Here is a 23,750-nt window from a genome sequence, read left to right as displayed (position 1 = left end):
CACATGTGTGGCTTTTTGTATCCAATCTGGGGTGGCTGCCTGACTCTGGAGGCTCTCTGGGATGCTGTCTTCCCCAGCTCAACCCAGAGGCAGGAGGAGCACAGCTCTGCCTGTTTCTCAATGGAAACCAGCACATTCCCCACCAGCCCAGTGCATCCACCCATTCCCACGAACAACCAGACCCCAAAGCAGTGACCCAAACACCCCCCCTTGAGGAAGGACATTGGGAGCAGAGCAGGGTGATCCCAAAGCCTGGCAGCTGGTCACGAGTGCATCCTTCCTCTGCCCACACTGGCAGAGGCCTCAGCAGAGCCATGCAGGCAGAAGACTCCTATAAGAACAAGCTTATTTATTCTAAGAAGAACCCAACAAAACACATCTTCACCACCCCCAAGCGCTGCAGGAGGTCCAAGGGATGTGCAGTCTGTGCCACCACATGGCTCCTGCCCCATGCTGCCTGCACCCTGCTTGTGTGGATGGTCATGGTGGAAGGTCTCAGCCCTGGTCCTGGGCCTGCTCCGGGATGAGTGCAAGGTCCTGTGGTGCAGGCAGCTGCTTGGAGGGAGGTGTCAGGCAGCGTCTGGCAGTGTGGGGCACCACAGAGGCTGGTTCTGGGGGTCTCCAGCAGTGTGTGGGGCTGTCTGTGTCCTGCAGAACCAGCTCTGTCTGGTCTCCTGCAACAAGCTCCAGTGTCCTTGGGCAAGACTCTTGAGCCTCTGGCTGTGTGGGAAGCTCTGAGAGGTCTCAGGCTGCTCAAGGGCCAGCTCAGGGTGTCTCTGGCAGCATGAGGTGTGGATCAGACAGGCACCAGGGATCTCTGGCAACCCCGAGGGCAGCTTGGATGGGCTCCGGCCGACAGCCCCATCCCCAGCGCGGGCCCCCGGGTGCTCAGGCAGTGCTGGCAGCGGTGGCACGGCGACGGCGGCGGCGGCCGCGGCGGCGGCCGGTGGCCTGCAGCAGGCTCTGCCGCAGCACCGGGTAGAGGCGGTAGCAAGCGTCGAGGCCGAAGCACAGCGCCTCTGCCCAGTCCTCGGGCGTGCTGCCGCTGCCGGTGCCCTGCACGGCCGATACCTGGTTGAGGGCCGGCAGCAGGGCCACGGTGAGCCGGACCGCGGCCCGCCGCTCCTCGGCCTCCTCTGGCTGCAGCACCCAGGAGGCGGAGGGATCGGGCCCGCGGCACAGGGCGCAGCCCACGGCCAGGTCGTACATCTGCACCCCGGAGTCAGCCAGCGCCAGCGCGCCGGCGCTGATGGCGGCGGCCAGCACGGAGCCTTCGTCCTGCAGGAGCAGCACGCTGACCAACAGCCGGGTCCGCGGGTACCGTTCGAGCTGCAACGCGGGCTCCAGCGCAGCCCGCAGCGCCGCCGCGAAGTCCCGCTCCGCGTCCCGCTCCACCGTCGAGCCCGGCCGCCGCCGAGCCCCACGGCCCGCGAACGGCGCCCGGCGGAAGTCGCACTGCAGCCGCCCCATTCTCAGCGCCGCCGCCGCCGCCGCCGCCGTGGGGGGCTCGGGCGCCTCCCTCGGGCCCCATGCGGCGCAGAGAATCTTCGTGCCGCCGCTCAGCTCCACGTAGGCCGAGCCGTCGGCCTGGCTCAGCACCGCGGCCCGAGCGAAAAGCGGCCGCAGGGCCCAGGGGTCCCGCGGGGATTCATCCCCACCTTCCTCCTCACCCTCCTCCGCCGCTACAGCCGCCCCGCAGACCGCAGCCCACAGCGCCGGCGCACGCGACTCCTCCGGGCCGCACAGGCGGCGGTGATCCACCGGCATGACCGCCAGGCAACGCGGGCAGCAGCAGGAAGAGGAGGAGCCCAGCCCGCTCCGCCCCCCCAAAGCAGACGGGAACCGGCAGCCCTCGGGCGCGTAGCGTTTATTGGGAGGAAACGTGGGCAGCAGGAAGGAGGGGGAGGGCATGGGGTGCTGAGGGGGGCCCGGGGAGCCTCCTCCCTGCTCAGTTCTTCTGCTCGCCCAGCCGAAGCCTGGCAAAGTCCGTGGCGAGCTGCAGGGCCTCCCGCAGGCACCCCACGTTCTTTCCCGTGGCCTGCGCAGAGACGTCCTTTCCCCCGCCTTTGCCGTCCATCAGGCCCGACACCTCCTGCACCCACTGGCTGGCCTTCAAGCCTTTATTTGCAGTCTCCTGTGCAGGAAAAGAGAAAGAAAAATGAAGGGAGTTAAACCTTAACCCCGCCAGCAGGGAGAGAAGGGCAACCGTGAGCACGATGCAGCAGGGAAAGGCTCTTCCACCTCCACAGCCCCCAAAAGCTTTGCCATGCCCACAGCCACATTAGGCCTGGCTCCTCCCCTCTCCAGATCGCACCTCCCCGTCTTCTGCAGCCTGGCAACAAACCGAAAGCACACGGGTTGTGGCTCTTGCCAAACCCACAAGAGTTTTGGCTGTGTAGCGTTAGACAGTGACAGCCTGGAGGCTGTGCATCCTCCACTGAGTAACAGGGAAGGCAGAGACAAGTGTCTCAGCGTTACCTGGGGCACTTGACAGAGGCAGGTGATTCTGCCAGCTTCATTATCTACAGTGAAGAGCATGGTGGCAGTCTGGGGGGAGTAAGTCTTGAAGAGCTTCAGAGATTCATTCAGGGCCTGTAGAACAAAATCACAGAATCCCAGCCTGGTTTGTGCTGGAAGGGACCTCAAATCTCATCCAGTTCCAACCCCTGCCACAGGCACAGACACCTTCCACTAGACCAGGTTGCTCCAAGCCCCTGTGTCCAACCTGGCCTTGAACACTGCCAGGGACCGGGTAGCCAAAGCTTCTCTGGGCACCCTGTGCCACGGCCTCACCACCCTCACAGAGAAGAGCTTCTGCCCAAGAGCTCATCTCAGTCTCCCCTCTGGCAGATTAAAGCCATTCCCCTTGTCCTGTCCCTACAGACCCTTGTCCCAAGTCCCTCTCCAGGTTTCTTGTAGTCCCTTTAGGCACTGGAGCTACCCTAAGGTCTTCCCTTAAGGAGCCTTCTCCACGCTGAACCAGCCCAGCTCTCTCAGCCTGGCTCCAGAACAGAGCTGCCCCAGCCCTCACAGCATCTCCGTGGCCTCCTCTGACTCACAATCCCTACAGCACACCTTCCCTGCACTCCCACCCTGGCTCCAGCCTCCATGGAGACCTCAGGGCTCTGGACTTGCATTTAACCAGCCAGCAGTGTCCTGCAGTGTTCCTTTTCTCCAACACAAGAGACCCTCACATCCCTGCTGGGCAGAAGCTGGGGCAGGAGACACAGCCAGGGCTTGTGGCCCCTCACTACTACAAGGAACTGTTTTCATTTTCCCATCTTCAGTTATCTGGGAGCTGGCGGAATTAATGCCAAGGCTGGAGGGAAAAACACTGTGTCCTGGAAAGTGGCTCCCAGAGGAGGGAGCAGCTGCTCTGCAGCAGGTCTGGAGGACTCAAATGCAGTGTGAAGAAGCTGCAAGGGTTGGTCAGCACAGCAGGCACACTGCAGAGCCCGGGGGGACCCATGCATCCCATTATCCATCCCAGGGAGAGCTAGCGCAGACAGACACGATGCTGCACCGAGCTTCAGGGCCGGGCCCTCCAAAGGCAAAGCAGTGCTGCTCTAGCTGGGGCTCACAGCACCACCGTCGATGGGATACACCCTTCTGCCAGGGAGAATGATGCACTGGAACCATAGAGGTGGGGATGGCTACAGAGAGCAAGGGCATGAAAACCAGAGTAGTCCAACCTCAGGGCACCATCAGCCTCTTCAGCAAGGAGGACAGAAGAAGCAATTTCAGCCCTCGCTGGAAAGAACTGGAGCTCTGCTGCAGCAGGCAATGCCCAGGAGGTGGGAGCACATGCTCAACCTAGGACACCACTCCCACAGCTGATGTGCAACAGCCACATCCAGCAGGACATCTGTGGCTTCGCAGAGCTTCAGCTCAGAGTTCCTTAAGCCCTCCTGTTACGTGTTGTAAGGGCTGTTGGATAAGCAAGGGCACAGTGCCGTTTCTATTGGGGTCCCTGCCCACCATCAGGTATGGAAGCTCAGCCAGTGGCCAAGAGTCCCCCATGCCACAGCCCCCGTGTAACTTCCCTCTTGTCACTGCTCAGGGCTAGCAGGTAGCAAGAGCGCCAGCTCTGTAACACAGCACCACCCTTCCCCCAGGGAGCAGAGATCACCCAACTGCTCCTCAGGCACCAGGAAGGTCATTGAGGAGTGATCAGACCTTCCCTTACCTTTGCTGAGGCTCCATTTTCCATTTCCATGATGACCAGTGGCTGGTTAGGGTGACTCTCAATGACTTGCTTGGTCTTCTCCAGCACCTGAGGACAACAGTGGTCAGATGCTGCAGCACACACATGGCGTATGCACACAAGAACCACCTGGGTGAAGGTGTAACTTCCCTGAAAGTACAGAGGCTCCCAAGGTGCCCAAACACACCACAGCCCAGGCTGGAGCAGCTTCATGCTGGGAGGCAGGGTGTGTGGCCTGCAAGGCAGCAGCAGTGCTGTTTCTGAGCCCTCCTCCAGGAAAATCCGATGGGATCCAGGAGAAACCCTGCCCCCAGGGGCACTGCTAGGGCAGAAACACCCCAGATACCAAGACTAACACTGCATTTCAACCCAGGAAACAGGCATGGAGGCAGCCATGCTCTGGAATAAGCTGGAAGGCTAAAATGCATGAGGAACATTCCCATAGCTTGGTTCCCCTCCACACCAGACACAAGTGGAGCTTCCAAAGCAGCCCTCTGCAGCCCTCCTGCACTGTCCTTTATTCCCTTCAGGGCTCACTCGTTTCTGAATGTCAGCTTTGCTTGCTCGGTCCAGGTCATCCATAACTTTCTTCAGTGCTTTAACAGCCTCCCTCAGTTCATCTTTCTGCCACTGTGGGATAACAGCAGTGGCCAGTGTCTGCAAAACAGGAGTCGTGGAGAGGGTTAAAGGTATGGGTGACCATGACAGGAGATGCTGCACCACACTCATGAACCTCAAGTGCCTCAAACAGCAGAGCCCACTAAGCTCCCCTCCTCTCCCAGCCTCAGGCATGAGGTGCTGACTGCAGCACCTGCAGGACACAGAATGGTGTGGACAGGAGCAGGAAGCTGAACTTGGGCCTCATTAATACCACCCAGTGCTGGTCATCCAGGTGCCATTCACTCTGGGGAAGCAGACCACAGATACCATCCTCACCTCACTGAGATCCACGATCTCCTTCTGCACATCCTTGTTGGGAGCTGTCTGGACCTTCACCTTGGCCTCCACGGCTGACAGCAGCTTCCTGAGGCTGTCGACTTTCCTGAGGGCCTAGCAGAATAGAATCTCAGTTAAAGTCAGGCAGGGAGATGCAGCATTCTGGGCTTTTGTCAACCTCATGAGAAGGGGCAAGGAATGATGCAGCCCTCAGATGGAGGTCAGTAACTCTTCAGGAAGCAGCAGAGTCAAAGCAGGCAGCTTGTGACCAGAACCAGGGTGTGACGCTGGCAAACAGGCCCCAGGATTATTCTTTGCCAGAAGGAGTGCTAAGTTCCTCCATAAAGAGAAAGTCATCTCCCCCATGAACCCTTGCAATGAGTATCCCATCAGGGATACTGCACAAATTTTAACAAAAGGAACCCTGGCACATGGTTAATATGTGGGATTTTCCAGAGGATCTCTCCTGCTTCCTCTCACCTTCCGAGCTTCGCCTCCAGTGACTGCAACTATCCTCCGGATGCCTTTAGCAATTGCTTCTTCTGAAACAATCACAAAAGGCCCAGTGTGGCTGGAGTTCTGCAAGTGCCTTTGGAAAGAACCCAGAAAGACTCACAATAAGAGACAGAAGTCCACCTCTCACCTCAGCAGCAACTGGCATGGAAGCAGGAAAACCACCGTGCCAGGGACAGGAAACAAGCATGGGGACAGGAAGCAAGCATGGGGACAGGAAGCAAGCATGGGGACAGGCAGAAACCCCAACCTAGCTGCTGAAAACAAGTAAGCAAGGCAAAGGCGGCAAAGGCTTTGTTTCTGTACTGTCAACAGCTGCGTGTGGGCAGTGGAAGCGCACAGGCAGAGATTTTTCCTGCCTGCAAAGACTGATTTTAAATGTGGAATGCAAAGGCACATCATGATCACCACCACCTCCAGATCTGCCCTGGGTGTGGCCAGCAGACACTCACAGCACTCCCAGCAGAGCTCAGGCTCCACAGGGGTGCCTTTCCAGCCACCTTGCCACTTTCCCTGGCCTCTCCAGATACTCACGTGCCCCCGCAGAACTCTACTGAAGTGATGGAGCCTGCAGGGCCAGAGGGGTCGGCCAGGAGCTCCTCCACCGGGATGCCAATTGAGACCACACGGACAGGGTCAGGGTAGGTCTCATCAAAAACTGCCCGCAGTCCTTGGATAGCTTTGGCTGCTGCAAGAGGGCAGTCCTGGGCATACACTGTCTGCAGAGGACAGGAAAGGGGTGCAGGTAAGAGCCAGTCTTGTCAGTTGTGACTGAGGGCCCAGGGAATCCTGACTTCCTCCAAAAGAGCTTCCTCCAAAAGTGCCTTACCTGAGCTGTTGTTTGTTGAGCTGCAGGAAACCCAAAGTCACTGGAGAGACACCTCACCTTCAAAGTTCCTGACAGCACTGCCTGCTCAGGCTCCCCATGTACATTCTAATGCTAAGCACAGGGTCCTCCAACATCTGCTCTGGCACCACACAAGCAACGCTCTCACCATTGAGGACACATCATGGGGTGGCCGCGTGTACACTAAATGAAGCCACCCTTGCAAAACTACTCTGCCAAACTTCCTGTAGCTAAATGCAACACTAGCACAGGCATGGAAATATTCCGACCCTACAGAGGGCTTGCTACCGATCCACATGGAGTTTTCCATCTCAGGTGAGGCCAATCTGTGCACACGACTGCACTGGCAGCTCAGAAGACTTCTGCTGGGCTGACCTCCCAGTATCCCAGATCACCCAAAAGGTGGACTTTTCCTGAGCATATCAAACCCGGCAGCTGTACCCACCTTTGCCTCCTCAATCATCTGGTTGGCAATCCCTTCAACTTTCTTGATCTCCTGGGTGGACAAGGCTCCCTTGGCTGTGAAGTCAAACCGCAGCCTGTCTGGTGCAACCAGCGACCCTCTCTGGTCAGCCTCCCCCAGGACGGAGCGCAGGGCAAAGTTGAGGATGTGGGTGGCCGTGTGGTTGCTCATGACTGGCCTCCGCCTCATCTGATGGAGGAAGCCACTATTAGATGGGATCCTGCACTGTGGAGCCAACATCACCTCTAGCAGCACAAGCGGAGGTCAATGTCCTGCTCCAAGAGAAACCTAAACTGGCTTGAGAGCAGAGGAACTTATCACACTTGCTGCTTTAGAGCCTCAGCTAAGGGAGCAGGATGTTCCCCACCAAATTTGCGCATGACTCTTTCTTAGCAGCCCCCTTGTTGGGCCTGTCTGGAGAGAGGCCAAGGACAGACTAGGTCACAGACACAGACCTCTGCTCCTCGGCAGGGAGAAGCACTGCAAGATGGAAGCCTTCCCTCTTGCTCCAAAGATGCTGCCTCTAGGGAGAGGGGAAATGCATTCTGCAGACTAGGCTCAACCCAGCATGCACTCAGCAGGCTGAGACCATGGGAGCAGTGTCTGGAGTTGGGCAGGCAGCCCAGACTCTCCACTGTCATTCAAAACACAGCAGGGATCATACACATTCTACATCCCAGTCCTGATCCAAAATGTGTTGCTGCTGCTGCTCAGCAAAACCCAGTGAGTGTGGGTCTAAGCCATTTGGCTCCAAGGCATTATTTGCCTTGTGGTAGGAGAAACACAAGCAAGAGAGGTCTTGAGACAGCCAGACTGAAAGGCCACACGGCTTGCCTGTACATTGTGCTGCAGGAAAAGGAGGCTGAAACACCAGCCCCCCAGAGCACCACCAACGAAAAGGGCAAAATCCAGGGAAAAAAGAAATGAGCCCATGTGTTACGCTATGTCTTAACTCACCTCATCAATAGACAGGTGGACCTGATCTCCTACTTTCAAGTTTCCATACACAGTTCCTATGTGAAGCACATAACCTCCTCGGACCTGCACGTTCTTTACTGTGAATTCTGTTTTCTGTACAGAGTGAAAGGCACCTTGTAAGCAGAGAGGGAGAGCAAAGAGGGACGCACAGTCCAGCCAGATGTCTGAGCTGCAACTGGACAGGTCTCAGCTGTGTCCAATAGGAAAAAGCTGAGTTCCACCCAGTCACAGCACACATGGCCACAAAGCAGAGAAGTGAATGAAGATAGGGCATGGTTATGGGGCACAGTTATGGGGCACGGTTATGGGACACAGGAGAGCTGAAAGAGCTCCCCACTTCAGCTTCCCATCACAGCTGGAAAGCACTGTCCTGCACAGCAATCCCAGCACCACCACCACAGGCCAGGTTCTGGCAACAGCCCGATGCTGCAGCACAGAGTGCAGCTCCCCAAGAAGCAAGGGGAACAAATTCCAGCACATCTGTGCCACACTGGATCCCTGGAAAGGAAACCTGTGCGATGCCCGACACCTGCCAGACAGGGCATTGCTGGAGCTTGCCTTGCCCGAGCTTGCCTTGCCCATTCTCCTCCTCTCCCCAGGCCCCAGGTCAGATCAAGTCTAGCTGAAGGCTCACAGGCTTACTCACATCCTCCCCGCTGTTGTCATCCTTGACCACGTAGCCCTCGTCATAGATCTGCCCGCCTTGCTCGGCGTAGAAGCAGGTCTTGTCCAGCACTATCCCACACTCCTGACCAGTGGATACCTCCTCCACAAACATCTTCTCCCTGCGGATGGCTTTCACTGTGGCCACAAGGCTCCCGAAATCTGTCACCAGGACAAAAGGCAGCGTAAGTAAAGTAGAAAAACCTTGCAGACACTACACAGAAGCAGAATTTCATAGCAACACCTCCCACCTATTGCAGGAGCTCATGGCAGCTACCACATTTGCAGGAGAAAGAACTAGGGCAACGGTTAGCTGAATAAGAGGGAATTTCATTCAGTGCTCTCCAAGGCAGGGTCTGTCATCTCATTCCACACTTATCCATTAAAAGTCAGCAGCACACAAGCCGGGGCCTCCTGAATTTCCACCCAATGGAAGATTTAGCAGGAAAAGCCAGAGCAAGTAAGCCAAGGACCTTCTAGCGGACCCAGGAGAAACTGCAGTCTCTTGAACACTGGCAAACTAGCAACCGAGAAACACAAACATCGGGGTGTGGAGACACAAAGCTGCAGGGAACAGGAATCACCTCAAGCTGGCAACAACAGATCTGCAGCCCTTGAACAGCCTGTCCTTCTCCTTCCCTGCTCGACTAGTAACAAGCAGGCTATTCACCTGCACATGCTTCCACTCCCACCTCCATATCCTGGGAAAAGTGAGCCCAGAGGGGGATGTTGTTGAGGTACATGCCAGCAAAGGTCTGGCAGCAGAGGATGATTCTGTGAAGGTTTTTTCATACCGTAGGTACCACTGGGATCTGAAGTATAGCTGTATTTTGGCGAGTCGTCGGTCACCTCGAGCCCTTGGGCCCTTAGCTCTTCAATGGCATAGATGTCCAGCATGAGGAGGTCCTCCCCTGCAGCACCCTTGCCCTGGGATTTGAGCTGAAAACGACAAGCACCAAAGTGAGAAAAAATACCTCAGCACTGGCCCATGCACACCACATCTCACTTGTATTCCTGACAGCTCCTCATTTTTGCACTTCGTAGAATCCCAGACTGGTTTGGGTTGGAAGGGAGCTTAAAGCTCATCCAGTTGTAATCCCCTGCCATCGGCAGAGACACCTTCCACTAGATCAGGTTGCTCCAAGCCCTGTCCAACCTGGCCTTGAACACTGCCAGGGATGGGGCATGCACTTTGCCCTGTGTGCCAGCAGTTGGAGTGTTCCTGTCTTCTGGCTTCACAGCAGGCTATTCTAGTGCTACCAGTATGCAGACAAAGCAGGCCTGAGCCCAACAAGGGTAAGGCAAGTACCCAGCCAGCTGGCCAATGCCACTCCCTGCTGCTGCAGAAAACATATTAGGAGAGGCACCCAAGCTACCGGCCTGCCTACCCACATCTCCTCAGACAGGGAAGTCTCAAAATTACCAATCCAGAACAGACAGTGGGGAGGTGCTCTGAGCACTCTTGCTGTCTCTTGTCTGAATGCTGAGCTTGAGGCCCTGGGCCTCACAGTGAGTAAAATCAGCCTCAGTCACACAGAAAAGACATGTCCCACAACAACTGTGGTGCTGTGCCCTGGTCTTTCCTCCAGGGTGCTGGGACAGACAAGGTGTGAGCAGAGCTGGTAAGAAAGGAACAAACTCATTACTGCAGACTATAAAGGATATCCTCCCTGCCCACCCAGAGACCAGCTCCCCCTGGAGCTGCCATCTACCTGTGCGTTTTTCCGCTCTTCTTCAAAGCCCTCCATGTCCACAACAAGGCCCTTCTCCTCTGCAATCAGCCCAGTGAGATCCGCAGGAAAGCCATAGGTGTCATACAGCAGCCAGGCAGTATCACCTTCAGAGAAAAAGCAGAGCAGTCAGCACCCGTGTTTCACAAGACACTGCTCCTTTCCCTGGCTATGCACCATGGTAGGACAGCAAAAACCTCTGGTGAACATCTAAAAGGCTCTTCTCTGACAGCACAAAGATCACACTGTCATGTTGTGTGTCTGGGCAGCTGAGAAACCTGAGCAAGTGAACACAGGCCAGAAGAGAGATGGGGGGGGGCAGCTCTGAGAGACGGTCTTTTGACTCCAACTACACCCCCCTGCACCTTCCACCATCTCTCAATTCCCAACCAAACTTTGTCAAACTTTGATCCTGAACTTTGTCACACATAATAAACGCTTTTTGTTGCACCCAGACATGACACAGCCTTACCAGGGATGATTTTACTGTCTCCCAGGCTCTGGATCTTCCTGTCCAGGATACGACGCCCTCTGCTGAGTGTTTTCAGGAACTGATCCTCTTCGTCATTGATAATATCCTTCACCGTATCTGGGTCTTTCTTCAGCTCAGGAAAGGCATCTCCCTGTAGGCGCAAGAGCATTAATCCTTCAGCATGGAGATCTGCACGTCTCGGCAGAGGAAGTCTTCAGGACATACAGTGGAGTGGGGGAAGGAGTTACCAGTGACTGCACCACCACATCAACCAGAGTAGCAAAGAAACCCTTGGGGGCATTGAGCTTCTCATGGGAGTAGCGCACAGCCCGTCTGAGAATCCGCCTCAGCACGTACCTAGGAGACAGCAGAGTCCCTCATGCACATGCTACACCTCTGAGTTGTTGCAGAAGATCCACCAGCATCCACCTATCAGCACCCCTTCCCAGGACCAAAAGCACAGGATTCCCTTACCACATTTTCTCTCAAGCAGCTGCACACAGCAGCAGCAAGCCAGAGGTGAGGTGCCAGACTCCAGCTCCATCACCCAGACTGTGTGCTTAAGAGTCAGTCCTGTGAGTCCAGCAGCACCACAGCACAGCCCCCTGGCCCAAACTTCACTGTTTTTTTTTGACAGCAGCACTGCACCGAGCAGGGTTTTGTGCCTGTCTGTCCAGTGATCCTTTCTGGGGCTGACAGAACAGGACTGGGAAGCACAAGAACCCTCAGACCTGTGTGTCTTGCCCTTTTGAGCAGACCTTACTACAGGGATTGAAGCATCAAATATACCAAGCCCACACTCTGCTATCCACTGCTTCAATGATGAATTCAAAGACATCCTGGAGATCGCAGTGCCCTTGGGGAAGCCATCCTGAACAGAATGGGAGCGGCAGCATCGCAGCAGCTCCCTTCTTACCCTCTGCCAGTGTTGTCAGGTCTGCCCCCATCAGAAAGGGCCAGTGTGATGGTCCGTGCATGGTCAGCCAGCACACGGTAGGCCATGTCTACTCCATCAGCATCTTCAGCACCAACTTGCCCCATATAGGGCCTGGCACCTGTGCCCTGTGCAGAGAGGAGAAGGTGGTGGGCAAAGGGCACAATTCAGGATGGTGGGGACCAGCAACATGGCCAAACAACAGGGAAGTGCCTCAGGAACCCCCCACCATTCCACTGCCTGTGGCCACCCAGGAGGCATGCCTCCCTTGGAAAGTGAAGTGAAAGCTGCGAGACTCTGCATGGTGCCACAGCTTGCACTTCCAGGGTCTGCAACACCAGAGGGAAGCAAACCCAATTTATCTCAACATTTAGAGTCCAGGACACAAGAGAGAGGGAGAGGAACATGAGTACAGGGAAATCATCTGTTGTGCACACTGGCTCGAGGACCAGAGTCCTGGCATAACCTGCCTAGCCAAGGAACATGGCCCTCCAAGTCATGTTCTACAGCAAACTGTCATAGTTTATGGCAGAAACCTCCTCTCTAAAGGGATTTATTATAGATCAGCATGTTCCAGGTGGGTAACTGGAGGACACACTCTGATTCTGGGTTAGCAGCATCACATGCTCTTCCACATGGCACAAAGATGGCACTTGGCCATACAGGACTGCAGAGCATCTCCTTGGGAGAGGACCTAGGACTGCACACCAGGACTGTTCACAGAAACACTTGGGAAAGCTGCACTGCTCATTGTCCTGTATTTTCCCCAGGAAGTATGTCCCATGTGCCAGCCTGCATTCCTATCCTCGGGAAAGTACAACCCCCTGGGGCTCCCAGCAGCCAGGGAAGCAGAGACCTGCAGATGTAATTGCCCTGCCCAACCACCCCATGCATCTCCCCAGTGATTGAGGGAATGGAGGCAGCTGGGTCAGGCCCAGACACAACCCCCCCAGTTCGTACCTTTTGGATGGCTTCAAAGTAAGGAAGGAAAAGGTCAGTGTCATAGTTGGACATCTTGTTTTGCAGCACAGAGACCAGCCTCTCCAGGCCCATCCCAGTATCAATACTCTTCTTAGGAAGAGGTTTCAGTGCCCCATCAGCTTCCCTGCCCAGCCACAGAAAGAAAGATGAGCTGTGATGGATGGAGGCTCTGCAGAGGAAACCCCATCTCCATGGATTCCCATGAGGAAATCCTCATCTCCAGGAGATTTTGTGCCATCAAGATTATGATGTGAGCCCATGCACAAGCCACACAAAGGACAACTTTGATAAAATACAGTTAACAAGACCCGCAGTGACAATCTAGACCCCAAGTGGGATGGCACTTATCCCCTACTGAACTCTTGGCAGATAACTAAGAAAATACTTCCAGTCTGTCCCCAAAGCCAGTGTGACCAGCTTCTTTTATACAGGACAGTCAGGGCACAGAGCACCACAAAGTGCACAGATCCTGGACAAAAGGGAATGGCAAGCAAGCCAGGGGAAGGTAAAAGAATACAGAATCTGAGCTGAAGCAGCCTCGGGAGGGAAACAGGTCTGGCTCACCTATTGAACTGTATGAACACCAGGTTCCAGATCTCCAGGACATTGGGATCATCCTGATTGACCAGGTGTGAAGCGTCTCTATCTCCAATCCGGTCATAGTGGATCTCGCTGCAAGGGCCACAGGGCCCCGTGTCTCCCATTTCCCAAAAGTTATCCTTCATATTGCCAGGCAGAATCCTGCCCTCAGCCAGCCTGTAGCAAGAAATTCCTATTGAAAAACAGACACTAACAGCAAGGCAAGAATTTCCCAAACTAAGAACTGTACCAGAAAAACCTCAGCTCACTAACTCCCTGGATGAGCTGATAAACTGTCAGGAGTCTTGAGAGAGGCTAATCCAAGAGGACTAATTTCTCATGACTCCTGCTGAGGAGGATCAAGTCAATACTGGCACCTGACACTTGTCCCAGCTGGAGGGAGAGCTCCTGGGTTGCTGAATGGAACAGCTACCTTAGGAAGAGAGTAAAGAAAAGAGTCAGACTCTCCAATTTTGAGCGTACAAGGCTGGGAGACTATGACTCAGATTCAGAAAAACAGGATCAGATATACTCTGAAGGAGCAGGGCCCCAGACAGAAGCTAAGGGGAATAGATGGCTAGCCGTCTAACATAGTTAATCCAGTGACTGGATGCTGGGGGGAGAGGAGGTGAACGGACTGCACAGCAGTCAGGCATGCCTGCTCTTGTAAAAACAGCATCTTCTCAAGCATTAGAGGAAGCACAGTGTGCTGCGATCTGACCCAGTGGGCACTTCTTATGCTCTTAAGCTTACAGAAGAGATTTTGAAATGAAAGCTCTCAGTATCTTCTAGCTAATACCAGTACTTCCCTTTTGTTTTGCAGCACCACCACCCTGCAAACATTTGTGATCCTTTGATTTTGTTAAAACTTCCTGTTACATGTGCTCTGCCACAGAATACACACCATCTTTCTTTGAATGACTATTGCTCAACAAGACACACACCTTCCTCAGGCCTTACCCCAAATCCAACCAGATCTGCTTGCACTCCAGGTCCGGCTGCAGTCCTGCCGCCTCATTTCCACCAAAGTAAGTAACATAGAGTCTTTCAACAGGGATGCCAAACTCCTTGGTGAGAAGGTCCAGTGCCAGTTTACAAGCAAGTTCCTGCAGAAGGAAAGATGAGGTCAGCAAGTGAATACAAGAAGAGTTTCTCTTCAACATGCAGAGTACTGGCTACTGTAGGTATCAGCAGCTGAACAGCCAAAAACTTTCAGACTTCTGATGTAAGAAGGAAGCAGATTAATATATGGAGCAAATAGGTCATGAGAAGCATCTCATGTGGCTTTCCAGAGGCAGATAAGTTAACTCTCAGCATGCTCACTGCCCCTTCAAAAGCCTTTTAATTCAGCTCTTATTCTGTGTTCTCAACACTATCTTTCTGAATTCGAACACTGTATTATCAAGGAGCTTGGGAAAGGACACCATTATTTTATGATCATTCCTGTCTGAAGGTCCATCATTGTCTCTCAGCACATACAAGTCCCCACAGGACAGCCACTAAAACCTCTGCCTGAAGAGTCCAAACTGGCAGAGTTAATTATCCTGCGTTCAGCCGTAACAGCTATCTTTCTTCTTCCCAGTAGCTGGTGCAGTGCTGCGTCTGGGCTTTAGTGTGAGAGCAATGCTGGTAACACACCCATGTTTTAGCTGTTACTCAGTAGCACTTACCCTGATCAAGGACTTTTCAGTCTCATGCTCTGCCAGTGAGCAGGGACATAGGAAGCGAGGAGGAAGCAGAGAGGACACCTGGCCCAGACTAGCCAAAGGGGCTAGCACATCCATACCACAGCACATCATGCCCAGTATGTAAACTGCAGGGAGTCAACCAGAAGGCCAGATCGCTGCTCATGTCAGGCTGGGTATTGGCTGGTGAGTGGTGAGCAATTGCCTTATGTGTCACTTGGGTTTCTCCCTTTAAGTTTTATATTCTCTCCCCTTATAATTTCCCTTATCATTATTATTAGTAGTATTATATTATACTTTAGTTATTAAACTGATATTATCTAAACCAGTCGGGTTTAAAGTCTTTCTATTCTCCCCATCCCAATTGAGGGATCAGCGAGCAGCTACTGGTGCTGAAAATTATCGGCTGGGTTTAAACCACAATATTAATATAATCAGCTTTGTAAGGCCGAAGTAATTAATCTCAAAACATTCTGCAGGTTCAGGAGAACTTCCAAGTTCATTAATTCCAAAGGAGCCACATGTGCCTTAGGAACCGCTCTGGGCCAAGATATTCTCTTTCTTCTTGGCAATTGCTGAGTTCAGAGACAGGTAACTTCATGCAAGAGATTCAGAGTTGCACCTGGTCTGTTTTACCTTGAAATAATCCCCAAAGGACCAGGACCCCAGCATCTCAAAGAAGGTGTGGTGGTAGACATCTTTCCCAACATCATCCAGGTCGTTGTGCTTGCCGCCTGCTCGGATGCACTTCTGAGTGTTGGTGGCTCTGCTCAGTTTAGCAAGTGGGTGTGACGGGTCAATAGTGTTGAGGAAAATGGGTTTGAACTGAAAGGAAAGAAAAAAAGGGCAATCAAGATAACCACCAAGAGCCTGTTTTCAAATGCTGGAAGCAACAGCAAGGAGGTAAGTGTTATCTATGTCATGTTACCACTAGCCTGGATACACCCAAGGCAGCTTTCAGAAACAAGCCTGCTGTCTCCTGCCTGTGAGGAGACTGCAGCAGTGCCTAGAGCTTAGCATTCCTACATACACACATGTTCCTGGAGTACACCAAACCCCAGGATCTCCAACAGGAATGAAAGCAGACAGATTCCCAGTCAACAAAGACAAAAGAAAGTAATTTTTTTCAGCAGCCCAGCCTCAGCCACTCTTTAAAACTGCTGTCAGCCATTTGTGCCAGGACCAGCTGTAGTACAAACGGTCAAAGAAGGGAGACTGGCAGTGCTCCCATTATTGCACAGTCATCCCAGCAGACACAGGAACCTCTTCCAACACTCTTGCCAGTTTTGCAAGAGCACAGTGGGCTCCATCAGACACACCAATCACCTCTGTGTGACCAGAAGGAAGATGGAGAAAACAATAAGTCTTCCACATAAAACAGCTTCACAGGTGTCAACTGATACAGGACACGTCCATAAGGACCACAGTACCAGAGTGGGAATCCTACCTGGTTCATACCAGCATTGGCAAAAAGCAGTGTGGGGTCATCCAGGGGGATTGTAGAAGATGAGTGCACATAGACGTGCTCATTTTTCTTGAAGAAGTCAATAAACTGTTGCCGGATCTGGCTTGCTGTTAGCATAGTCTCCATATTGAAACTGCAAGTTACAGCTGTCCAAAGCAAGCGGAAGGTAGCAAGGCCTTGGTGCAGTCTGAAGGAACAACAAATAAGGTTCTTACATGTTGTCAGTCAGCTCGAGAAGTAACATCAGGATCACTGCCTCCATCTCCTGAATGGGTCTCCTCACACTGGTTAAGTACTGTCACTGACTCCTCAGTTCAACCATCAGCCTGTCCCAAATAGTGCTGCCCGATTGCAAACTTCCTCCCTGACTTCTAGAGCTCTCTACATCAAGTTACTTGTCCTTTGAAAACACGTGGCTTTAAAATACCAATTTCACCTGGATACTGAACTCAGTAAAAGGTTGCGTTTGCTCTGCTGAAGACATGGCGGGGGATCGCCAAGTCCTAAAACCATTCAAGGTGATTAAATCACAGGATTATGGAAGGGCTGGGTTTGGAAATGATCACGTCATCCACCCCTCCTGCTCAAAGCAGGGTCACTCCAGAGGTGCCCGGGTGCTTTCCCCGGAGAGGAACCACACTGCCGCACACACATCAGACGGGTGACACCTCCTGTACAGCCTAGAGCGTACAGGAAGCTGTACCCTGCCGATGAAGCGCAATGCGATCGTCTGAAGGGCCAAGCTTCCCCCACCCTGCTCTGGTGCAGGGACAACAATTCCTCATTGTACCAAGGCCAGCGAGGCGTTGCATGAAGGAGGGAAGGCAGGACTCGAGCAGCGAAGGAATGAATCGGCGCAGCAGGGCCTCCGAGCAGACTCCATCTGGTCTCAAGTGCCCTCGAGAGGCAGCGGGGGCCCGGCAGCCCTGCGAGAAGCCAACCACAGCCGGCAGACGCGCATCCCCCGGCGGCCCCGGCTGAGGCGAGGAGACCCCAGCACTGAGCACGGCGGCACCACCACCCCTTTCCCTCCCCCTCCCCCTCGCGCTGCCCGCCGTGGCCCCCTTGCCGCCCGCCCTGCCTGCCTGCCTGCCTGCCTGCCTGCCTGCCGCTTGCGCTCCCCGTCCCTCCGCCCTCTCCTCGCCCCCCCTCAGGCCGTACCTCCCTACCTCCGCAGCCGCCGCTGCCGCAGCCCCTAGGCGAGCCCCTCTGCAGCGGCCGCTCCGCCCCGCCCCTCTGAGCTCATCGCCGTGCGACAGCTCCCGATTGGCTGCGCGGCCATGGCTCCGGGTAAAGCCCCGCCCCTCCCCTCTGTCGGCGCGGGGGTTGTGCTTCTCGCCGGCTGATGCAATGGGGACGGGACGGGACGGGACGGGACGGGACGGGACGGGACGGGACGGGACGGGACGGGACGCGGCGGCGGTGGTGGTGGTGAAGGGGCGCTGGGAGCTGCCGTGTTGGGGGTGCGAGTCCTGCTGCGCTGTTGGTGTAGGGTCACGGAGCCGTGGAGTCTGCTGGGCTGGAAGAGACCTTCACGTCCAGCCATTCCCCAGCACTGCCAAGGCCACCACTGAACCATGGCACTGAGGGCCTCGTCTACACGGTTTGTGAACACTTCCAGGGATGGTGACTCCACCACTGCCCTGGGCAGCCTGTTCCAATGCCTGAGCGCCCTCTGGGGGAGAAACTGTCCCTAATATCCAGCCTAAACCGCCCCTGGTGCAGCTTGGGGCCGTTTCCTCTTGTCCTATCCGTTAGTCCTTGGGAGCAGAGACCAGCCACCTCCTGGCTCCATCCTCCCGTCAGGCAGTTGCAGAGAGCGATACAGGCACCCCTGAGCCTTCTCCAGACTAATACACACACCGTCACCCCACCTCCCTAGTTCCCTCAGCTGTTCCCCATCACACTTGTGCTCCAGGTCCTTCACTTCTGGTATCGGGACAGCAGTGGGCTGCAAAAGCAGCTAAGGAGGGGATGTGGAGGCCAGGGAGCTGGCTGGGGATGGTGGTCAAGGTGGCTGCTGCAGGTAGCGACCAAAGCCCTGTCAGCTTCCCTGCTGTGGGACGTAATGGCTACAGTGCCTTTGCATGGGTCTGAGAGGACAAGGTCATGGCTAAGAGGTGCAGGGGGGTGGGTGTCACTCATTAGGAACATGCTCTAGTCATACATTTGGGGAGTTGATGGGGTAGGGACATGCAATCCAAGGGCACGTAAACAGGGGAGGTGCCATGTTGACAAAAAATTCACTGTGAGGACAGTCATACAGTGAAATGTGGTGGGTGCCACACTGACAAAAAAAAAATCACTGTCAAGCATTGAAAGTGATTCAGAGAAAACTCCAGGAACAAACACTCCAACAAAGTTTCACGTTGACAAGTTGGTATTCTTTATTGCGGCGCCAGGAGACACGGAGGATAGCTCCTCCTAGTCTGTGTCCCCGTATTGCTACACAGGCAATCCTTACATAGTCCCTGGGCATACATATATATTCATGAGGCTACAGATGAATTACATCATTTTCCAGAAAGTTTCCCGCATGCATACAAAAACGTGGTGGTGGTCGCTGAGGGTCGTTTACTTCTCCCAACAATCTTCATCACTTCTGGCAGTCTTTGAAGCACCAGCTTAATTAACATTACAGACATAGCAATCATCCTGTCCTTTTACTTACCAGTTAGTTTAACTGTGCCCACCCTGGACATCTGCTAGTCCCAGATACTCCCCATCCCCAGGTCCTGTTTTTCTCTCCTGCTTTTCTTACACTTTTTGTACTAAGATCCTAAGGACCTGAAACTATGTCAACTACCTTCAAGCACCTCAGTTATTTTCCATTACAAAGCCATCAAACTTAAGGTTACTTAGAACTGATTACATTTTGTGCTTTTGTGCCTCCTTGTCTCAAAAGGGAGCTCAGGAAGAATGTGGGGTCCCTGCAGGTTTGTGAGGTCTGGTTCAACCCCTGGCTAACCTGATCTGAAGTCACTGGTGACCCTGCTCCTCCTGAGAGTTCTTGGAGCAGAGTCCTCTCTAACATGAGTGGTCCCCAGGTGCCTCTGCAGTGTTGGGATCTGGTGGCTTGGTGTCCTCTCTTCCCCAGAGCATCCCTTCTGCCCAAGCAGTGGTTCTTGAGCCATGAATATGTCTGTGCTTCTGTCCTTCTTGGCCTTTCTTGCCATCAGTTAGCCCTTTCCAAAGGTTACTTGCACTTGCCTTCCCAGCTCGATGCTGGCCTGCAGCCCTCTTCACTTTACTTTGGTCTCTTTACCAAGGAGCCTGGAAGGAAAAGTGGAAACTCCAGTCCTGTTGGCTCCTAAGGGAATGCGGCTCTGGACGCTGCGTGCACATAGCAGCAGGAGCGGGCAGGTCTGTGCAGCGCAATTGCTTGGGCAGATGATTATAGCCTCAGCAATGCCTGCTACAGTGGGTTTGTGTCTAACAGCATCCAAATCCATACCCACCATGCTTACCTCTCATGGGGGCTGCAGTCTGCCCACCAAGAGGGAAGGAAACATCACTGCTGCTTCCCCTCCATGCTCTGTGTCCCCTGAAAACACACCTTCCAAGTGGGAGCCCCTTCACCATTGCCCAGCTGCTGGTCTGGGTATTTCTTTGGTGACTGTCAGATCTGGAACCACTCAGATACTTGGGGAATAGTCAGCTCTGTCCCCTCCACCAGGCTGAGTGAGGCTGGGCAACAGATGTGTCCCTTTGGGCACATTCAGGTGTGACAGCCCCCTCCCCACTACTTACTTCTTATTTCCTTACCCCCCTTAAACTCAGGTTTCACCAATTCTTCTGTTTCAGCTGAGGCTTTTTACATGGTAGTTCTTAGTTTCTTTTGGCACCTTACCTCTGCCTCCTGAAAATCCATGCCCCCAAGCATGTCTGTGCCACAGGAGCCTTGGCTTTGCAGGCACCTCTTGAGCTGAGGAGCATCCAGCATTGTCCTCCAGGAAGGAGAAGGGTGATGGCTGTGTGCTTGGTGCAGCAGCAGCGGGTGGTCAGGGCTGCAGGGAGCTGAAGATCTTCTCTCCGTGAAAGCATTGGCACCAGTTGAGCTTCCAGTGTCAGAAATGCTCTTCCCGTGCTTCCTAGGCTGGGCTTTGGATTAGCATCCCTGGCTTCAGCCATCCCAAACTCACCCCTCAGACTGGAAGATTACCAGCCACAGTTATGTGGAACTGTTTTCCTATTCCTGGTGGTGTTTCCAAGTGCTTTTCCAAGCTTTTGTTAGAGGTGACAATTCTGCTATTGTTACAGTGCCTCTGGGAGCTGGGGCTTTAGCGGGGGAGGACTGGGTGCCACAGGAGCCATCCAGCCCTGTGCGCGGGGTTTTCCTGGCACCCTGGCTGTGCCTGGGGCAGGCGAGGGTCCAGGGCTGCTGCTGGCATCGTCCCTGTCCCCATGGGCGCCTGGAGCCACACGCTGGGCTGTGGCCGGCTCCTCTCCCAGTCCCGCAGTGTGTCACCGCAGGGATTGCGGCGCTGGCTCGCAGCGTCCCGGTGACAGGCTCCAACCGCGGCATCGGGCTGGAGCTCGTGAGGCAGCTCGCTGCCAGCCCCCGGCCCCCGCAGCACATCTTCGCCACATGCCGTGACCCCGGCGGGCCACGACGGAAGGTCAGTGAAGGTGTGGGACGTGGGGATGGTCCTGAATGGGGCAGGTGGTGGGAACGTGCGGTCCCTGCCGCCCTGCCAGCTCACCGCCCTGGCTGGGTTAGTCTGGCACTAGGGACAGGGCTGCTCGGGTGGGGTCTCATAACCCCCAACCCCTAACCTAGCTGGGTGGGATGAGGCTGGAGGAGCAGACACGGTGCCTATATCCTCAGACATGGTGCCCGTGTCCTTCTGGCCATGCTCATGGCCCTTCTCCATAGTGGGATCACCCAGGACAGGGGCAGTGCCTGAGCCCAGCAGTACACTTCTCCTCCTGCCCACAGGGATGCCCTGATCCCAGAGAATAGCTCCACACACTTTGACAAAAGCAAAGCCACCACGGCCCAGCTTGAGCTGGGGTGGCCAGGGAGCTGGGGTGGGAGCAGGGCCGTGCCGCTGGTGACTTCTAACCTCCTCTCTTGCTCCTGCCCTGCCCCCACAGGCAGGGACACCTTCCATTAGACCAGGTTGCTCCAAGCCCCATCCAAACTGGCCTTGAACACTGCCAGGGATGGGGCAGCCACAGCTTCTCTGGGCAACCTGTGCCAGCGCCTCAGCACCCTCACAGGGAAGAGCTTCTGCCTAAGATCTCATCTCAGTCTCCCCTCTGTCAGGTTAAAGCCATTCCCCATTGTCCTGTCCCTACAGGCCCTTGTCCAAAGCCCCTCTCCAGGTTTCTTGTAGCTGTTTTAGGCACTGGAAGCTGAACCACTGGAGCTCTCCTCCACTTTGCTTTCTGCCCCAGCAGACACTGTGAACTTGCCCAGCATCCATGGGGCCGTGCGGGCTCTGGGGTCTCATCTGAAGGACCAGGGCTTGAACCTGCCCATCAACAACGCGGGTGTCAGCTCGCACACCATGCTGCACTCTCTGGATTCCCAGGAGATGCTCTCTGTGTTTTCCACCAATGCCATTGGGCCCCTCCAGGTTGCCAGGGTACCTTTTGGGTTTCTCCTGCTTGGGGAGATGTTCTCCATGGCAAAGGTGGCTTCTGGGTGGGTTCTGGCTCTCTCAAATGAGTAGAACTGATGAGGCAAGACCAGGACCGTGGGTCGCCTCTACCCACCTGAAGGAGCAGGGAGGCAACTCAGCCTATACCCAGCATCTCCAGTGCTCTGCTGCTCTCTATCTGGAGCTCCTTCCTGCTCTTTCCTTGGGGAAAGGAAAGGCTTGAGCCTGGACCCTCCTTGGGGCATCCTTCCCCTCCCTTGCCCTTCTGCTGGAGGTGTCTCTCCCGTGGTCTGCAACAGAGACCTCCAGGGCGCACCTCAAGCTCAAGGCTTGTCCCATGTTAACAGAGCATCTGTGTCTTTGGCAAGGGATTTCTGCCACTCCTGGAGAAGGCAGCAAAGGGCTCAGGGCAAGAGGGGCTGAGCTGCAGCAGGGCTGCCATCATCAACGTCTCCACCAAGCTGGGCTCCATCGGGCTGTGCGTTGGTGTGCACCAGGCCCCCATGTACCCATACCGTGCCAGTGAGGTGAGGAGCCAGGGACAGTGCTGGGGATGCTCTGCATGCCCAGGGCATGTGGAGGGGTCACACACACCCTGCCTGGTTTTCCAAGTGTCAGCTTGGAGACCAAGACAGCAGGACCCAGGACTGAGCCTTTCAAGGGGGTTGTGCCAATGCTGTACCCCACAGCCAGGTCCTATTTCCCACCCTGTGGCTGGGAAAAGTCCCCCTTCCAGCCCACCCATACCCCAGGTCATGCTGGCATGGCACTACTTCTTCCAGGCTGCCCAGAATATGGTGACAAGGTGCTTGGCTGTGGAGCTCCAGGACAGGGGGATCTTGTGCACAGCTATCCATCCTGGCTGGGTGAAGACCAACATGGGAACAGAGAAGGTACTGGGCTGTGCAGGGGATGGTCAGCATGACCCCCACTGTGCCTCCAGCTCTCGAGCACTTTGGGATGTTGTGTGATGCTGTGAGCTTCCGGGACCATCTCCCGGTGCAGACAGGCAGCAAGCTACAGTGTGCCAAGTGCACAGATAACCAGCCCTGTCCCTGCAAACCCAGCAAAAACAGCAGGGCTGTGGCAGTAAACAAAATACCCCCATGAGCACTATGGGTGCTGCTCCCCAGGATCATTATAGAATCATAGAATAGTTTGAGTTGGAAAGGACCTTAAAGCTCATCCAGTTCCAACCCCCTACCACAGGCAGGGACACCTTCCACTAGAGCAGTTAAAACAAAGCCAAACCAAAGACACTGCAGCATCCTTCACTGTCAGTGGTGGGCTGAGCCACGGTGTTCGAGAGATGATGGTGACACTACCGGAGATCCGAGGACACCTTTAGTTTTGCAGCTCACCACAAAGCCTCCCTAGCTCTGAAAGTACCCAAAACCACATCTCCTTCAGAGCACTGCCTGTCTGAAGCACCTCTGGGATGTGAGTACACATGGTCCTTGTGCAGCTGAGAAAGCACACAAGGATTTATCCTTCCTTGCAGAAGCAGCCCTGACATTTACCTCACCCACCTGCTGAAACAGGATCCCAGGCATCAACCTCCAGGCAGCTTTTCTTGGCAAGTTCAAGAACCATCCCTCAGGAACATAGAATGGTTTGAACTGGAAGGGACTTTAAAGCTCACCCACTTCCAACCTCCTGCCACAGGCAGGGACACCTTCCACTAGACCAGGTTG

General features: G+C 54.7%; 3 protein-coding genes across 4 annotated transcripts; 1 reads left to right on the top strand and 2 right to left on the bottom strand.

Annotated features, from left to right (window-relative positions):
- Positions 1 to 332: 332 nt before the first annotated feature.
- Positions 333 to 1,911, bottom strand: EXOSC6 (exosome component 6). The gene has a single exon (XM_062621228.1). The coding sequence runs from the start codon at positions 1,909 to 1,911 to the stop codon at positions 889 to 891; it is 1,023 nt and encodes a 340-aa protein (XP_062477212.1). The 3' UTR covers positions 333 to 888.
- On the bottom strand, positions 1,851 to 16,650 carry AARS1 (alanyl-tRNA synthetase 1). 2 transcript variants are annotated; one of them, XM_062621173.1, is made up of 20 exons: positions 16,433 to 16,650; positions 15,622 to 15,810; positions 14,261 to 14,406; positions 13,286 to 13,477; positions 12,701 to 12,845; positions 11,723 to 11,868; positions 11,055 to 11,163; positions 10,807 to 10,957; positions 10,317 to 10,441; positions 9,399 to 9,543; positions 8,588 to 8,766; positions 7,921 to 8,034; positions 6,946 to 7,152; positions 6,188 to 6,372; positions 5,621 to 5,729; positions 5,141 to 5,254; positions 4,742 to 4,861; positions 4,187 to 4,273; positions 2,479 to 2,592; positions 1,851 to 2,134 (listed from the first exon to the last, which is right to left on the bottom strand). In XM_062621173.1, exons 1-20 carry the CDS (start codon positions 16,574 to 16,576, stop codon positions 1,949 to 1,951), a joined length of 2,907 nt encoding a protein of 968 aa, XP_062477157.1. In that variant the 5' UTR covers positions 16,577 to 16,650; the 3' UTR covers positions 1,851 to 1,948. The 2 variants fall into 2 exon arrangements, with proteins under 2 accessions (XP_062477157.1, XP_062477158.1); XM_062621174.1 differs by lacking the exons at positions 15,622 to 15,810; positions 16,433 to 16,650 and having other exon boundaries at positions 13,286 to 13,462; positions 14,245 to 14,369.
- Positions 16,651 to 17,730: 1,080 nt separating this feature from the next.
- LOC134164999 (C-signal-like) lies at positions 17,731 to 23,660 on the top strand. The gene is made up of 6 exons (XM_062621317.1): positions 17,731 to 17,740; positions 20,924 to 21,079; positions 21,851 to 22,041; positions 22,425 to 22,583; positions 22,839 to 22,949; positions 23,558 to 23,660. Exons 1-6 carry the CDS (start codon positions 17,731 to 17,733, stop codon positions 23,567 to 23,569), a joined length of 639 nt encoding a protein of 212 aa, XP_062477301.1. The 3' UTR covers positions 23,570 to 23,660.
- Positions 23,661 to 23,750: the final 90 nt, after the last annotated feature.

This window comes from Pezoporus occidentalis, unplaced genomic scaffold (genome assembly GCF_034315485.1).
Source record: "Pezoporus occidentalis ecotype Australia unplaced genomic scaffold, CSIRO_AGI_Poc_V1 ctg229, whole genome shotgun sequence".
Lineage (NCBI taxonomy): Eukaryota > Metazoa > Chordata > Aves > Psittaciformes > Psittacidae > Pezoporus > Pezoporus occidentalis.
The sequence above is the reverse complement of the archived record's forward strand: the minus strand, read 5'-3'. Positions and strand labels throughout refer to the sequence as shown.